This window comes from Hetaerina americana, unplaced genomic scaffold (assembly GCF_022747635.1).
Source record: "Hetaerina americana unplaced genomic scaffold, ioHetAmer1.1.p SCAF_6, whole genome shotgun sequence".
In the NCBI taxonomy this organism is placed as follows: Eukaryota; Metazoa; Arthropoda; class Insecta; order Odonata; family Calopterygidae; genus Hetaerina; species Hetaerina americana.
The window spans coordinates 80,576,570-80,595,493 of record NW_027287205.1 but is presented as its reverse complement, the minus strand read 5'-3'; the positions used below and the strand labels follow the sequence as shown (position 1 = coordinate 80,595,493).

General features: G+C 33.7%; 1 protein-coding gene across 3 annotated transcripts in view; it reads left to right on the top strand.

Annotated features, from left to right (window-relative positions):
• The window catches only part of LOC139694977 (ras-specific guanine nucleotide-releasing factor 1-like), a 612,331-nt gene that overhangs the window by 422,419 nt on the left and 170,988 nt on the right, over nt 1-18,924 (top strand). For all 3 annotated transcript variants that reach the window (XM_071593533.1, XM_071593532.1, XM_071593531.1), the window contains exon 3: nt 928-1,034. In XM_071593533.1, coding sequence (XP_071449634.1) covers nt 928-1,034 — 107 coding nt within the window. The remainder of the gene's footprint in view (nt 1-927; nt 1,035-18,924) is intronic.

Here is an 18,924-nt window from a genome sequence, read left to right as displayed (position 1 = left end):
TGAATTAAAAAAATTGAACCACGCCGAATCGGATATTGGTGAGGGGGAGGATATATGGTGAGGGCCAAGGTTCCAACCCTTGGAACCCGAAGTGAATTTCGACATCAAAAGGAATGCTAAAATGTAGAGAATTTTACTTAAGAAAACGAGGAACTCTTGAAAAGCTTAAAGTGACGAATAATCAGTTGGATGAATGTGGCATTTTATTAAGAAATGCATGTTATACTTAGTTTCTCTGGGTAAGAAAAAACTGAAGTCATTCGGCCACAACTCCTTTCGCAATTAGAACTTTTATTTCTCATTTTCATGTAAAAATCAAATTCATTTTCACGATAGACTTTCATCAATTTTGCTGCTAAAAAGGTTTTAGCACCTCTTGACGTTTGAAATGCTTGGAATTAGATGTTTTCAAAAATTTTGTGTGCTGACTAAAGGTCTTGGTCCTACTTAATGACTCAATTTTTGTTTTTTCAATTATTCAGATTCAAGTTGTTACCCAGTTAAAAAAATAGATTCAATTAAAATACTTCCTGATGATTATTAAATAGGGATTTTTAACTTTTCTTTTATTACTTCCGCAAAGAGTCTACCTTGAAAATAATGGCGATATGTTGATACCATGGTTCATTTCGAAGATTGAAGATGAAAAAAATATTAAAATAAAACTTTCTTAATTTTAAATTACCAAATAAATTCATTTTACCATAAATTATTGTTAAGGTCATGTCAACGTCATATCTTCTCATGTTTAATAAACCATTGTTGGAATCATTTTTAAAGAGAAGTACTTTAACAGATCAAATTGTGAAAGCTCCATCAAATTTGAAGTTTTGACTTTGAGTGTGATTTAACTTTTTCTATGAAAATTCTTCTGAAAAATAACTTCTTTATTATGGTTAAACATATTCTTTTCTGTCTTTGTTTCAGCACTGCTTCGCCATTTCTTATCGAAGGGAAAACCAAAGGCAATATGAGCTTCGGGCAGGCACGGAATCTGATTGCAAGACATGGATAGAGGCCATCAGAGAAGCAAGGTACGTGAAAGTATTTTATTACGCCGGTCATTATCCTTCAGGTTAAGCCTTTCGTATTTACTAAGAATGATTCTGCACTAACTTTTGCATGTGCAAAAAAAATATTAATATTCCCTAGTCAGGTCTTTCAATAGTTGTTTATTTTCCCAGTCATTGAGAAGCGGTGGTTATGATTGCATGAATAAAATTCTCCGTGAAAAATTTAACCTGAAGCGCTTAAGACATATTATGATATCACTTCATTCATATTGCAATAAGGGTTTCAACCTTGAATATTTGCAGCTCCCATTGCTTGCTCATTTCCTGGGCTTTGTTTAAATATGTCAGACATTTTTGGAAACTGGCTTTGGAGCTTCAGATGGCTACTACCCAAGGCACTCGTAAATCGTAACAGTTTCTTAATTTATTGACTCTCCAGATAATTTCTTTAGCTACTTAAAATGGTGTCATCTAAAGGTTTTGCAGTAACATTTTCCAAACAGATTTAAAATTATTTTTTTAATGATTTTGGCCTTAAAGGTGTCAATCAAACTTACGGTTACCACACATATGAAAACAGCCCAGCCATTTGGGTTAATTTTCTACATTTTCGTTGAAAATATTTTCCAAGGATAACTACGATATTACCCGTGACTTTCAATGCATACATGAATGTGGGCGTAGAACGTTATGAAATAGTAATGGTAATGGGGAGGATTGAAAGTTGGACTAAATGTTCATAATGCACATTTACACAGTCCTATATGCCTCCCAAATGTGGGGAACTCATCAAATCTGAAAGCCTAGAGAGTAAGCACGCTTTTCATAGTGAATTCCAGGATTAGTTTGATAGGTATAATACCAGAATTGATTATCATAGAGTAAAAGCAATGAGGTCATAATAAAATAGAAATACGAACATAGCATAAAATTTTAAATACGTCTACTATGACATGAAATTGACATATTTATGAAGGGTATTTAAGAGGATGGAGTAAGATGTTAAATACGTTATTGTGTTGGATAAATAAACTTTAACGAATAGATCGTTTAAACTAAGCCAGGTTGGAGCAAAGATATAAAGAACATGTCTTCGGAAATTTAAAATATGACCTATCATATCAAAAGTTTTGTTATGTTCGGAATTTTTGTCTTTGAGGCAAAAGAGTCAGAATATATTTCTTTTGAAATGTGGGCGTGGAAGAAAATGGAAAAAATAAAATGAACGAAAGGGAAATAAAAACGATAGGGAAAAAGATAATATTGTTGAGTGAAATTAAGAAAGCAGATCAAGTGTACGAATACTTAGAGGCCAAGAGAAGTTGAAGGCGGTAATAAGAGGGAAAATGTTAAATATCTAAAGTAATTGGAAGAAAAAAATGGACATCATTGATGTAATCGAGAGAGGTACTTAATATGAAGAGCTAAAGAGCGAGTTATTTTAATAAAGAGTATGGTTTCTAAGGGTATGTTGTGTCGTTGTAGTCAGTGGTTAGACGTCCAGGAGTGGGTTATGCCTAGATCCATCTTAAACCCACTCTACGTATTCCGGTACATTAGTGCGGTTAATAATAATAATAGTAATGCGTGCGAATGTGTAGTATTTCAGTAAGACTTCTTCAGAACACGACATTGAACAAAAACTCCTGGATTGTCTTGGAAATGGGATGTGCTGTCCGAATACAGTTATCAGTTTGAGTTCAACTCTGTGAAACAATGAAAAAAACTATTATCAAGTAATGAGATTTGAAATGTGCTGACGTTGAGATTTTATCATTGTTTTAGTGATATATTAAAGGTGTTACTTCAATTAGATAGTATTTTATTTCAATTGTAATAGTAGTAGTTGAAACAGCTAAATAATGTGTGGATATAGCTAATTCTTTTCAATTTCCAATGCATTTAAAATTGTGTTTGCCAATTATAAACTTCTGTAAAGTTCAAGTAATCCAATAGAAATTTTTCTTTTTTGCACTTAATGAGTTAAACTTTATGTCCTACTACTATTCACCGTGGTAAACAAATAGAAAATTTTGATAAGTAATAATAAATAAATTTTTAAAATGTATTCTTTGAGTAATTATTCTTAAATTTTCATTTACTTATTTATTTGACTGCTAATGAACATTTTTGCAACTCTTCACATAGATTGCGATTAGTAAGCCCTTTTAATGTTATCTGCTTAGTTTTATTAATCCTGATGTGGCTAGGTTTAGCAAGGTAATAGATCTGCACATATCATAAGATAAAATTGCTTAAAAAATTAACAGCTATCGAGTAAATTAATTCAAGCTACCAATTAGTATTACTGATTCAAATGGCGTAAATATGTTTGGTGAAACTGGTAACCAGCAATGAAACACAATTTTGGTTGATTTTGCGAAAGGCAGGATACCATTGCGATGATTCATTTGTTTGAATGGGAGTATAATAGACTCAATTACGTAATTGAAAGACAAACATCAATACTTTACTGTTTCAATTTTTGATCGAGTGATATTTTTGTCATTCAATTGTAAATATTTGAAAGACAAATTTTCCTTCCCTTGATTACGAATGATTGAAAAATACTCCAATTATTTCTTTATATTCGTCAATAAGCTAGAGTTTCAAATTAATATAGAAGGACGCCAGAACACCGTGTACGCTTGAGGGATCTATAATAAAAAGGCTAACATTATATTGATTTTAGTTGGAAAATTAAAGTCGACATATTTGGCATATGTTCGTTTTGACGGCCGGAGCTGCGTGGGTTTGGCATGGTTAGTATTTTGTTATGTAGGAGATTTGATGGAAATTGCACACCTGGTATTCCAATACATGTTATTAGAAACGTATGCAGATATTCTTCTAGGTGACGATTGACATTGATTGTACCACTCAAAAGGTTAATGCGTCGGATGGATTGCAGTTGTTGATTAGTATCAATGACATGTTTAAATAAAATACCTGTTTGTTTAATGGGTAGAAATATTGGTTCAAAGAGAAAGCAAACCTTTCACCAAATAATCAAGTTTTAATCTTTCACAGCGTTCAAAAACAAAACCTCAAACCTTGTCCAAATAAGTCAGCAAACAACTATCCATCCATAAATTAACAGTGCTTACTTTTTGATACTGAGAGGTATTTTTTATTTTCACTGTTCGTTCAATAAATCAAATCTGTGCATTTTGAATCCCCTTGACTGTCAGCGTCGTGGCCCATGATGAGGTAAAATTATAATCAAGGAAGAAGAAAAAGGACCCCGTGAGTACTGGCAACATGCACAACATACGTGTGTTTCAATCGTATATCAACAGGCGTTCAACTTCATCATAGATTTTTAAGTAGACGCACACGATATTATACGTATGATGAACTGAAATGGGATTGCTAACGAAAAATTCTGGCAGACTTGACACTTAACATTTCATATTTCTGCAAAAATGTGAACTAATTAGTGAACTAATAGTATTTTGAAGATGACAAAAAATAAATTCATTGGAATCATTGCATATTATTAATTTTAGCAATTGTATTTTTATTTTGACTTCAATTTCAGTTTTACGATCTACTAATTTTCGCATTAAAATGGCTATGGAAGATTCATATGAACAGTAGCAAAAAGATTGAAAGTTAAAAGCCCCTATCAGCGTCCTTAGATATGAGAAGTTAGTTTTTTCGGTGAATTGGATATTTACAGACAATTTTTAAGGACTTGAATCTTTTTCACCACAGGGGTAATTAATGGTAGTACTCTGTCTCGTGCCAATAGAATGGTGTAATATTTGCTATATATTTGCATTTTTTAATGCTTACTTGTCGTTAATTCAAATTGCATACTCAAATTTCTTTGGTAAACATTTTCAAACTCGCGTGGGTAAAATTGTGTGTTTTGCTTATTCTGGTGATAAATGCATGATATTTTCAAAACATTTGGGCTGGACTCTATTAATGTATTTAATAACATTTAGTTTAGATATTTCTTCTTCTCTCTTTGGAAAAACTATAAACGGATGATAGCTTAAGACTTCAGGAAACGTGGTGTTTGTGGATACTACACGACAAGTTAATATTTGTTCTGATTTTTAAATAAGAGTCTTCTCTTGATTTTTTATACACGTACAAGTATTGACGTACAAGTCCTATTTTTCCATGCCATTTTCAATATGCAGATGGCATATTTCAATTCTTATTTCTAATTGCTCCTTATTGTAATATTTGAGCCAGAATATTATACTATAGTTTAAAATATTCTGTTTGGAGAAGGGATCAAAATCAATCGGCCAACTCTAAAGCGCTTCAAAATTATTCCGAGAAATATTGCTTGGAAGCCGGCAAGTTATTCTTTTTGGAATGTTTGGAAGCAAGCCAGCAACGTCCCAACTTTCTAGATGAAACAATATACCGATTAAGTTCTCGCTCCTTGGAGTTCAAGGCTAATTATCGGTTGAGTTTGATATGCCTAATATTGAGTGTTGGAATTTTACTAAATATGCTGCTCACGACTGGCTGACGATTGGATTGTTTAATATTGAAAATAAATAAGTAATCCATTGGTATTTTAATTTAATTTTATACCACAATAAACACAAACAGTATGCTCAATCAATTGATTTATATATTTACACTCTCTTAATTAATACGGTGGTGGAAATGTATGGATATAATTGAATATAATTGATATTATTGGAAAGTTCATTGCTAACAGAATAAAATGAAATATTTCAATGAAATATTTAGAGTTTTACTATTTGAAGCGTGATGCACTAGTTGCACTCACACACCAAAGCGAAAGTTACTGGATAGTATCAAACGTTTAGTCAAGCGTAGAGTTATACGAGGGTTGCTAGTTATATTTTCAGCCTGATAACGAAAAGACTGGTATTTATTATTCAAAATGGCTTTGTTGTTTTTCAATGTACTATCCTTGATAATCAATAACCTTTTGCATGCGCTCGAACCAATTTTCGTAAAACTTTTTCCACTCCGATTGAGGTACCTCCTAAACATGGTTTTTGAATTCATTAGCGGCTTCTTCAGGCTCCTGAAAAACGTTGGCCATGTAAGTTTTTCTTATTAAACTGGAATAAAGAGAAGTCAGTGGGTACTAAATCAAGGCTCTACGGAGGATGACCGATCAATTCGATGTTTTGTATTTCACCAAGCACTTCTGGCAAAAAAAAGCTCGTGTACCATTCCGAATTCACGGTTCTACGTTACTCTACCGGTACGGTTGCCACATGGCCAGTTATACCGAAGAAACAGGCGATCAAACGTTTCGATTTGCTTCGCATACGACTCAATTTTGTCGCATTTGGCTCGTCTTCGAGGACCAATACAGTGGATTCCAGTTTTATTTCGGGCTCATACGCATAGATCCAAGATTCGTCACCTGTGTAGATGTTATACGTACACAGCTTTTGATGCACCGCGATTGTATTTGTTGAGCATTTCTTTGCAGCGATTGACACGAGCATCTTTTTGAGCTTTCTTCAAATTATGCGGGACTCAACGAGAACAAATTTTGCTCACAGCTAAACTGTCATGCAATAACTAATTGATGCTCGTCATACTAATCCCCAAGGATGCCACAATCTCGCAATAAGTCACGTGACGATCTTTCTTTACTAGTTCTTGCACAGAATACATGTTTCCTGGCCCAACAACTAATTTTAGACGAACTTCAGGATTTTCATCTCTGAGCGAACGGCGGCCATGATGGAATTCGTTATACCAGCGTTTCACAGTGGCAATGGATGGGGCTTCATCGCCAAAAGTGGAAGTAAGTTGATCGATGCACTCCTGTCTTGATAATCCATGTCGAAAGTCGTAAAAAATCATCGAAGGAAAGTGTTCACGAATTAACCTCATTTTTCCGTTGAGACAAAATTTTCGAGTCGCAGTAAACAACACAAGTTATTATCAAACGACAAAATATTTTGACAAAAGTCAGCGTTAAAAGGGTCAAACATTCAGATGGAAACGTCAGATTGCTCCTAAAGCACTTAGTGTTGTCAAGCTCAACATATAAATAGCAACCCTCGTATTTTAACAGAGCATTTATTTCATAAAATTTAAGTCACTTGAAAATGTAGAGGAAATTTATATTTTCTTTATTTCCAAGATGACATTTCACTAACTTTGGATGATTCTGTGTCTGCATGTGAGCGGATAATGCAATGCGATACTGCTGGTGTCGATATCTCTTTGGACTAAAAATATGCAAAAACACTCCAATAGTTTGAATACCTCGGTTTTGGACACGGGGAAGCTCTTCCTATCAAATGTAATGCAAATGACGGGAGTCATCTGATTTCTGTCAAACACAATGAAATTAACCCTAAGAATGTAATAATGTTTTATATGGTCACATAAAGTATCTATAATAAAATAAAATTATAATAAATAATAAAATTTATACATGACGAGAACAACATGTTTGGTTTAATGATATTTTAGAAAATATTCTCAAATAGATAAAAAAGGTCAGTGATCTTCAATGCCATAATTCCCTCTTATTTAAGCTCCGATTTGCCCTCGACTAAGCAGTAATCTAACGTACTAAAATGCATATCAAGCAGTGAGTCTTATCGCTCAGAGAAAACTAATAGATTGCAAGGTCACCTGAATGCGCTGTCGTGAAGAGAATTTGAAATCTCTCGTACTGTATTGAAGATATTGACGGACGTGGATCGCATCAGTCGGAGAGCTACCAAGGAATAAAAAGAATTGTAGGTAGCGTCGTAGGTAGGAGAGCAACTTCAAGCTAATCTTATTCATTCTAATACATATGCCATAGTGATGATTTTGCCCTATATTTTCAAAAATACATGGTCCTATAGAGGAAATAGGATAAGCCTAGATTAGAAGCTATTGAGATGTGGTATTTTAAGAGAATGGAGATATTGTAATATACTGTACAAGAAAACAAGCAAAACTTGCTGTCCAAATGAAGGCGTGAATTGTTTTGGAAAAAGTGCAAAGGAGGAAGGTAAATAGATGCAGCGTGCCTTTACTGGTAATAGAATGTTGAAGAATTAATATGATAGAGGGAATTTTGTTTAACAGGCGAGGTAAGCGAAGGGCAATAATATACATTTTGGGCATTACTAAGGGAGACAGAAGTAGGTATGCAAAATTGAAAGTTTTATTGTAGTGCATATAACGTTTAATTTTGACGTGTTGATGGGGAGAAAAATATAGCAGTAGTAGGTTATCGTGTTTAATCGAAACATAATCGGTAGGCTACTATTTTTACTAATAATGTATGCATACATGTAGAAGCGATGATAATATACGTTATAATAATATATCGGCCATTTAGTGTAATAGTAATACTTTTCAAGGATATTCATTATTATTGTCCTAAAATTTTATCAGACTAGTTTATTTAATAAGTTAAGTCATGATTTTAATATTTCATGAGCATCGATCATTGTTTGATATGAAATTTAAATGGAAAATGTAAGGCATAAAAATTCATTTTTATTAATCCAAATGCGTTCACGTAAACATGTTTGGTACATATTTTAAGATATTAGTATTTTTTTGTATCTTTAAATATACAGGGTGCGGAAGCATAACTTGCTGATTTGAAGGGAATTTTAATTCAAATCAGCAAATTGTGCTGCTGCAATAACCATAATAATTCCTTTCAAAATAATGATACTCTAGTTTCCTTTTATTTTAGTTTGACGCGGGCATTGGAAAATGTTGACGGTTGTGATATCAATATTACGACCAAATTGAATTAAGGTACTGTATATTCATCGGAAAAGTCAAGCTGAAGAACTATTTTTTCTGAACATTATTTCAGTAGAAAACATAAGAATAGATAATTTTTTTGAGATACAACCATATATTTTATTAATCATCTATTATTTTGATTTATCTAGCGGTTAATGTTAATTAATACACAGTAGAAACGGTACAATGATGTTTTCCTTTCCTCTCCCGTAAAACAGAAAATAAATATTTATTTTATCAATTAATAAAGTGATGATTCATTTCAAATCTTTATTCTACCTGTCGATATCATTTTTATTTCAATTCGTTCAATTTCCTGTCTCGATGAATACGGTGGGGGTGCGAGCATCATATTTAGGTTAACAACTTGGCAAAATTCAATGAAGCAGCTCAGTAACTATTTTTTAGGGAAACCAAGTACTCCCATTGCTCGATTTGACCTGCGCCCGAACTACCTAAATCTTTGTTTCCTGGGCGTGACTCCTCGTCCGTGAGAATAGAGGAGAGGAGGGGAAAACTGAAAATTTTGACGTCCGTTGGTCTTTTTTGGGAGTATTCATCAATGACAGGGATCAAGAGTCCCTGGAGTGGTCAGTCATATCTGCCTCCAACCCACCTTGCCTTTTACCCTGATAAACTGTCGGTATAGCATCGATTTTGAAGTAGATGTCCCCAAACTCCAAAACCACAGACATTGGAGAAATCAGCCAACCCCCCTCCACCATCCATCTGCTCATTCCTACACCCCAACAACCCCCTTAGAAAATCGTCACGCCCTGCTCCTGTTTTGGAAGGTGTGGGGAGGGGATGATGAAAGAAAATTCGGACGAAGGGAAAGGGTGAACTGATGAAAACAAAGGGTGAGAGGGGGATCGATGTTAATTTTCTCGAGTCCTTGTCACTTGCGTCAAAACACAGACCCAAACGATTCTGAACTGAATCTCAGCATCCTCTCCTAGCAATGCTCACCCACCAGCCATGGGATTGTTCTTTTGTTTCGCGACAAAAGGGATCTTTTTTTTGCTATTTCAATGGATTCCATTGCTACCAGAATCGATTCGATGTGTCTCTGCTCCTCTTTTTATTGTAAAAAAGGAGTCCTTTTCGGAAAGGGAACAAAATTAATTTGTTCCGACATAGATGTGGTTGAATAATGTCATTTATATTTTCCTTTCTTTGTCCTCTTCAAAGGTATATAGTATCTTCCCAGAAGGGTCAACTCTTTGCCTTAAAAGCACGAGGGGAACCTCAACCCAAACTTGATAAAATAATTGGTAAAAGTTTGAGACGGTTAAAATTGGTGGCTAATATTGAATTCCGTCCTTTACCTCAACTTATGCAAATTCAGTTATGTTCTTATTACACTTTTTTCATGTAATTTCTTACTAGCAACATTTAACCTCCAACAAAGATTTTACATTTCACTTTCAATTCATTTTTCGCTTTTCATTAATTCGTTTGTAATTATTTTAGGGATCAACACATGCAAGATTTTACATGCATTCCATGATCAACATTTAAATGCTCTTTCTTGCTTGTTGTTTAATGGTTCAAAATCTTTTATATACAAATTTCAAATTTGTAATAAAACACTTTTGATATTTCTTCATTCATCAATGGTTTTGTGTGATGTTATTTAACTTTATCATACTAAATTCTCAAATGCATTCAGTTATGTTTCTGCTACAGGTGGATGCATGTAGGAAGTAAGTCAATTGATATTTAGGACGTATTTTGGGTTTTCATCACGCTAATACATGACATAAATAGGGAAATCAGCAGCAGCAGTGATCGCGACGTTCTGCAGGGTGACATAGATAACGTGGCTAATTGGATCAAAATCAACAAAATGGAGATAAGCATTGCAAAAACTATCCACATCTCATTCTCCAAAAGGAAGGCAGGTGAGGGAAGGGTATATAAAATAATGGGAGAAACGATTGTAACAAAAGATAATTGTAAATATCTAGGGGTACACCTAAGTAAAGACTTAGGGTGGGGACTTCACACAGATTATGTGGTAGGCAAGGCCTTTAAATCGCTCCACTGGGTCATGCGGAGCCTCAAAGGAAGCACTAAATCAACTAAAGAATTGGCCTACAAAACAATTGTAAGGCCTATTGTCGAATATGCGACCACAGTATGGGATCCCTTTGAAATAGGGCATGTGAAAAAATTAGAAGCAGTGCAAAGGAAGGCTGCCAGGTACGTTTTAGGGCGACATAGGCAGACCGACAGTGTAAGTGACATGCTAGGCTCACTAGGATGGGGGTCACTAAAGAACAGACGGAAGCTGAATAGACTGTGTGCCATTTTTAAAATATTGAAAGCTGACGGAGGCTGGAAAGAACTGAACGAGAGTGTAAATAAGCCATGTTATCTCGGCAGGAATGATCACCCGCTTAAAATCAAATACATGCCCCAAAGGACAAACACCGCCAAGTTTTCGTTCCTAAATATGGGAATCAAAGAGTGGAACCAGCTGCCTGATGAACTCTTTAAGCCCTTACCCAAAAGCATTAAATCATTTAGGCGTGAATGCAAAAGGTATACATGATGGGATTGTTAAATGACACTATTTAATGGCGACTATTTAATGACACTGTGATATGTTTTAAGAATGACTACTGTTTGTTATATCATGTCATTGCCACCCGGCTTATCGCCTAACAGCAATGTATCCCAAATAAATAAAATAAATAAATAAATAAATGAAGTATGTATTTAATGAAAAATACCTTAAATTGCACATTCAATAGGAAATTTAACGAATACTTTTCAGAGCTGGCTTTAATGGCTTCATTGATTAATATATTACGAACTACAGTCGGAGGGATCACGAACATAAGATTAGAGAGATAGACTGCAAGACTGTCAGGTTTTAAATGTCATTTTTTTCAAGAAAAATAAGAGACCAGAATACTTGAATTCGAATTCCTCCAGAAGTCTGTTCGACACAAAAAGTATCAACCTACAAGGTAGGGACTGCGCATGGAAATATATATATATATATATATATATATATATATATATATATATATATATATATATATATATATATATAGGTTCCCCCCGCCTCCCCCCACCCATTTGAGAACCCTAATCCCCTCATCCGTTAACCTTCCCTCCTGATGCTGCACCCCCTGCCACACACCTTTTTGGTGTATCGCAGGGTATTGATGTAGATGTAGAGTTATGCAGGTTAAAATGTTCAAAATAATTGTATTGCCTGTAAATGTACTGTTGGCAAAGGAAAATCAAGTCGAAATTCATTCAGCTTGATTTTTTTCATAACACACATTTCATATTCATGCGCAATTAAGCCTTTGAAGTTTTTCATTATAAACCTTCATTCCTGCTATTCCTAAAATCAGAAAGACGCTCTCCTAGTAACGATCATCAATTAGTTTAACTTCGTAAAGCTTAAATGACGTTTTCTTTCTTAAAATTAATATAATACGAAGTATGTTAAAAAAGTATCACGAATTTTAATTTTCGCGGGTTACCTATATTTTATTTTCGATTTTTTTGTGAGGTTATATTGGTAAATATGTCTCTAACTTATGCCGAAAATGTCGGCCATTTTGAATGCTCAGTTAATTGTTGACTGCTATTTTGCTTGGACGTGCTTTGGTTTGTCTTCGATTTTTGCCTGTTCCGAAAAAATTGATCAAAGAATCTGTATCAAATGTTGTGTGAAAAACGAAATTAAGTGCGCGGACGCATTTCAAATGTTGACTGTGGTATATGGAGAAGCTACCTTGGGCCGAAGCAACTTTTATTGGTGGTACAAAATGTTCTCAGATGGCCGCGAAGATGTGAACGACGAAGAGTGCGCCGGACGCCCGAGCACGTAAGCAACAGACGAAAACATTGATGAAGTGAAGAAAATACTAATGGCCAATCGTCAAATCACTGTTAGAGAAGTCACTGAGGACCTAGACATATTGATTGGCTCGTTTCATTCGATTTTTACCAATGATTTGGACATGACACGGGTCGCCTCGAATCTCGTACCAAAAGTGCTCAGTTTTGACCAAAAACAGCAACGCATTAGCTTTGCTAGTGACTTTGTTCGTGAAGACCCAAATTTTCTCCAGAGGGTCAAAACTGGTGACGAATCATAGGTTTATTGTTATGCCATTGAAACTCCCAAACTCCCAATCATCCCAATGGAAGCTGCAGCACGAGCTAAGACCGAAAAAAGTTTGGTCGAATGTGAAAGTTTTGCTTACAGTTTTCCTCGATTGCAGGAATCATAAGTTCTTGCCAAAGGGTAGAACGGTAAATAAGGAATATTACCTGCAAGTTCTGCGCATTTGACGCGAAGCAATCCGCCACAAACGCTCGGATTTGTGGAAGAACAAATATTGGCTTTTGCCCCACGACAACGCTCCTGCTCACGTATCGTTGCTTCTGCGCGAAGTTTTAGCCAAAAACAACACACCAATGATGCCGCAGCCGTCGTATTCCCCAGACCTGGCCCTCACTGACTTTTTCTTGTTCCCGAAGCTGAAGAGGCCCATGAAAGAACGACACTACGCTACGATTGACGAGGTAAAGACTACATCGAAGGAGGAGCTGAACAAGAGCACAAAAAATTGTTATTTTAAGTGCTTTGAGGATTGGAAAAAACGTTGGCACAAGTATATAATATCTAATGGGGATTAATTTGAAGGAGACAAAATAGAATTTTAATAATATATAAATAATTTTTGAAAAAACACAAAAGTCGCGATACTTTTTGAACAGACCTCGTATGTATACTATGGTTAAAATAATCACAGCAGTGCAATTACAGTTCGATATTTGTTATGTACTAGTTAACCCTTAAATTATATATTGCCATTACTTGACTGTAAATATTAGTTGCAAATTATTAGCGGATATGATTACGTGGAAGGCAATGCAAGACACTCCAATTAAATAATGTATCAAAAAAGGGTAGATATTTTAATCTACATTATTTTAATTATCACATTTCATTTTTAATGTTTTCAGATATTTAAATTAACAAATTTGCATTATTTATCAGTTTTACAATTAGAAAATTACGTGTTCAACTTTTAATATTTGTAGATAAGATGTTTTAAATCGACGACCCAACCTAGCTGTAATACCATAAAATGACATATAGTATTAATGCACCGGGAAGTCAACAGGAGCGCAATGGTGAATTTATTACTGTGTGTGATCGCCGTTGCACCAGATTTCAACCTGGAGACAGTTTGCGATCGCGGATCTAGCAAGTCATGCTCGATTGTGAAATCCTCGGAGAATTATGGATGTTTTAGGAATGTGTTCAAGAGGAAGGGAAATCGGTGACGTCAAAGGGATAAATATGAGGAAAAGTAAACGGGGATGTTGAATGAAAGAGATAAGTTAGTGTGAGGCATTTAACATTAAAGAAAGTAGAATTGATGGCTCAAATGGCCTACATTGAGATTCGATTTTTGGGTCATACGATCGATAAACGAAAAACACAGCCCACAATTCGCAACTGTAGAATAAATGCTTACAAAAAGAACTTCACTCCTATGTTCAAAAGTTACCATTTGAACATTGATACAAACATTGGCCTGCCATTTTGTTGCTATGGACGTAATCGTAGTAAATTTATATCAATGGATACTTCAATATATTTCTTCAATTCACTACTTGTTTTATTGAAACCAATATCAATGTAGACTCTAATTTTGATGGAAAAACAAATTTCTTGATTGATAAGAACGAAAAAAATAATTGTACTTTAACAGACTAAGATTCTATCATGTAGATTACTGGGCTTTGTCCTATACATTCTATATAGGTCTTATTTTTAAAATGATGATGTCATAAAGAGCAATTATGAGCTTATTACAAAAAAATTAAAATAATTATGGAAAGTAAACCTTTTAGACAAATTATTTCTCTCGTTTATATTCTGTTAACATTTAGGATAAGTAGAGGTTATTTAAAAAAGTAGTAGATTGATCAGGTAGAGTGAGGAAATTACGTTTTTGAAATGTTCATTGAATTAATCAAAGTATTCAAAGTGATTACCAATCGCAGTTTTTATGCATTAGAAATGAATTTATGAGGTAAGTACATCTAGTTTAATTTAAACTTACAACACCGATGACCTTTTCATTAATTGAAAGGCCGTCAAGGCTTTCCACGATATATTTCTAACCAGCATTTCTTATTAATAGCGGCCATGGAAAAACCTAATTACTCTCCAAGCCGATGTACGCCCAGGCAAATCAATATAATGGCAATCAAACATACCTCGGCGGTCATCTTTTCTCGGGAAAGATGATTATTGGGAAGATTAATGAATCGATAGAAGCAGAGGCACTTCTGAAGGGTTTCGTTTCATCTTCAAATAGGTTCTGTCAGACGTTCTTGTGTCTTTCCTTTGGATCCAAAATCCTTTCATCGCCATAAATTGAATACGTGAATTGTGTGAATGAATGTGTCGTAAATGGAACCGCTCAAACTTGTTAATGGCGTGTAATAAGAGAGCAAGGGTGGATTACCAAAAAATAAATCATAAAAAAAGCGTAAAATTCAGTTTCATTTTTCGAGTTTCTATTCCTATTTTCCCTATTTCGTTGTATTCAATGAGATTTGTGGTTTAATGCTAGTTAAATTTATCATCTTAATGCATAGAACTTATCTACGTTCGGAATTTCCATTAATGATTGATCTTAGCCTAAAGGCTGTTAAATACCACCGAGACAGGAACGTAATAGTTATGAAAGGGCACCTGAGGAAATGATACTTATCTGAACTTAACGAATTAGTGTGTTATTAAAATGTTGATTATTTGCATTTATACTTTTGTGATTTTATCTGAGAAAAATTTTCCAATGGCATTAGGTGTATCAGAGTTTTGAAAATTATATTACATTGACTGCTATTAAGGCTCTTTATTACGATAAAATCCTTATATTTTAACTATATCACTTATATGAAAACATTTTCTCATATTAATATACACATACATACACACACACACACACTCACACATATATATATATATATATATATATATATATATATATATATATATATATATATATATATATATATATGTATCCGAAAAACAACACTCTTCAGTGAGGATACAAATGCATAAAACTTTGTTTAAAACTTTTAAACCTAGAGAAAGTACACTCACGTATTTGGTTGACGTTTCGATGGCAAGGCCGTAATCATCAAAATATATATAATGTATACATATGTACATATGAATATAGATATATATGTATGTAACACTTTTTGAAAGTCTCACGGTCTTACGGATTAAATATATGAATATATATATATATATATATATATATATATATATATATATATATATATATATATATATATATATATATTTATTTATTTATTTATTTATTTATTTATTTATTTATTTATTTATTTATTTATTTATTTATTTATTTATTTATTTATTTATTTATTTATTTATTTATTTATTTATTTATTTATTTATTTATTTATTTATTTATTTATATACCTATATATATTATATATTTTTCCTATATATATATTTTATATATTTCTATACATATATTTAATATTAGGCCGTTGTGATTGCATTTAAAACACTGTTTACCCAGAGAAAGGGTATTCATTATTTTGTCTTTTCAACGTATGGTAGCAAAATCAACTTTCTCGACGGAAGGAAGTTGAGACCATATTGCACATTATATTTCACACATCATCCAACTTTTAGGAATATAGATGATTATGTTAATTTATTTGTTATCCTACATTAATGTTTTTCATTTATATAATGCAGAAATCCATGAAAGTATTAGAAAAATAACGCTGTTCTTATTCAAGCAACTAGTGACACCTATCAACACAGTTGAATCATTTGACTAGAAATGAAATTATGATATTTTTTCTTATTTTAGAGCATTAAAGCTGTTTCCCTAGTGAAATTAATAATAGTTTCATGAGAAAAATGTCTTTTTAAAATGTAGGTAATTAAATTCATGCATGCATATTGATGTTATTCCACTTAAATGTGCTAATTGACTAAGGCGTACCACATTTTCAAAATATATACAATATAATAATTTCTGGGACCGTCACTCTCTATATCCTACTCTTACGTATGTTACGTTTAAAATGGCAATCATTTATAATAACTGTCTGTGTATGGAGTTAACGGAAAATATGCCCATGCAACAAATCCCATGAACAAATAAACATGATCAAAGACTTTAAAACTAAACCATATTTTTCAGAAATAAGTTTGATTTCTCTTCCGAGAACATTATTTATTTCTATAGGAATATTTTTCCGACTCCTAATATCACAATATTTTTGTATGACTTCGAAAACTCTAACATGGCTAGTTATACATTTCAATTTCTGTTAGTCCTAATTTTATTCTGAAGACTTTCCGAGTTCCGATACTTTCCTCCCATGCATAAATATATACATATATTTCAATCTCAAATTTTCTCAGATTTTCAGCTACATAAATATCTCTATGTGAAGTTTTGAGCTCAGTTTAATAGTGGGTAATGGTTTAGTAAGAAGAAACTGGTAAAAAAAATCTTAAGAACTGGGATGAAACCAAACTTTTCATTTCCCTTTGCTCTTTATTTCATTTTTATTGATTTCATTTGATTAATTTTCAGTTCTACCGTGTGGTTACGTGAGGAAAGGAACCAATTAGTTCGCCATCAAGAGAGACAAACATTTAAGCTGCTATAACAGATATTATATGCACCTTATGTAATATTACGATACTTCACGTAATCTACACGTCAAAGTGCATGAAACACGTATGATGAAGTTTTACAATATCCTACGCAAGCAATTCAGAATAATGAGTAAAATCAACAGACAATGTAATTATTTTCACCATCGACACAAGTTGTAAACCTAAAACGTAGAAAAGGAGTCATCACAAATAACCGGTAATAACCACCAAATGGAATATGTAAAAGTGCCTTTAGTAACGCCCACAAGGTTTAGCCTATTCACTTGCATTCAAATCTGTTTCATCCGCGTATAGTATTGTTTTCTCATCCTTTTTGATTGATCCGTAGTTTCTTTGCCAGGCACTTCCATGTGTTAATCAACTATTTTCATATTTAGATCATTTAGTTACATTCATAAACTCCCCTTTCTGTTCTGAAATAAATGAAATTTAATTGGTCTTGACAATCGTTTCTCAGATCGGTTTTTCCCACTCGCTACTGCGCATTTTACCAATCGCAGGTGTCCATTTATTGGCAAAGAATGTCTGACGAAACAAGACGTATATGAGTCTTATTAAATAAGTATTTTTTCCAAAATTGATTCTTTTGCATTATTATGCATCATTTACATCTAATGAAAAATTGGCAATCTTCCACATAATAAAATTTATTAATGCGACCAGTTTCAATGTAACTACATCTTCCTCATGTGGTTACATTGAAATCGGTCGAGTTAATAAATTTCATTTTGTGGAATATTGCCAATTTTTAAATTTTACCAATTAATTATGATACTCCACCATATCACGCCTGAAACGTCTCTTTTTATTTACATCTAGTTGTGTATTCTAATCTTCAAGGTTATCCTGCGGTCAAGTATTTGGAAATCCCATGCATCAACACGCATTAGTTGAGTAAATATTTATTCTAAAAGAAGACACCTTTATTTTCCACAGAGAGTATTTTTATTAATATTCAGGTTTTGTTACAGCGTGACATATTCAGGTGAGATCCCCTCAAGACGTTACACTGTTACGAAACCTAGGTCGTAATAAAAATGCTGTATGCGAAAAGGCAATGTATCTCCTTTTATCATGAAGGGTTTATCTCCACGTTACGCCTGAAACTGGGTTATTTAATATTGATTTTCACTGGACATTTCTCAAAGAAGCGGATAATTGGTGATGTGGTCCAATCAAACGTCCCCTATCGGAGAGTGTGGTTAAGAAAAAGATTGTCATATTTTCCTCATATTCTGAAAGGATGCAATAATCGATCAGGACGCTCACCTCTCGGTTCACTCCAACAGTTTCAGTCATTACACAGTCAGGACTCTTGTGATCAGGTCTGACGTCATGGGCACGTATCGATTGCAATCTGATTGGAAGGTCGGCGGAGGGGGGATGGGTGTGGAGGGGAGGGTGAGAGGGGTGAGCAGTGCGAGATGGAGAATTGCCGGAGAGCGAGTTAAG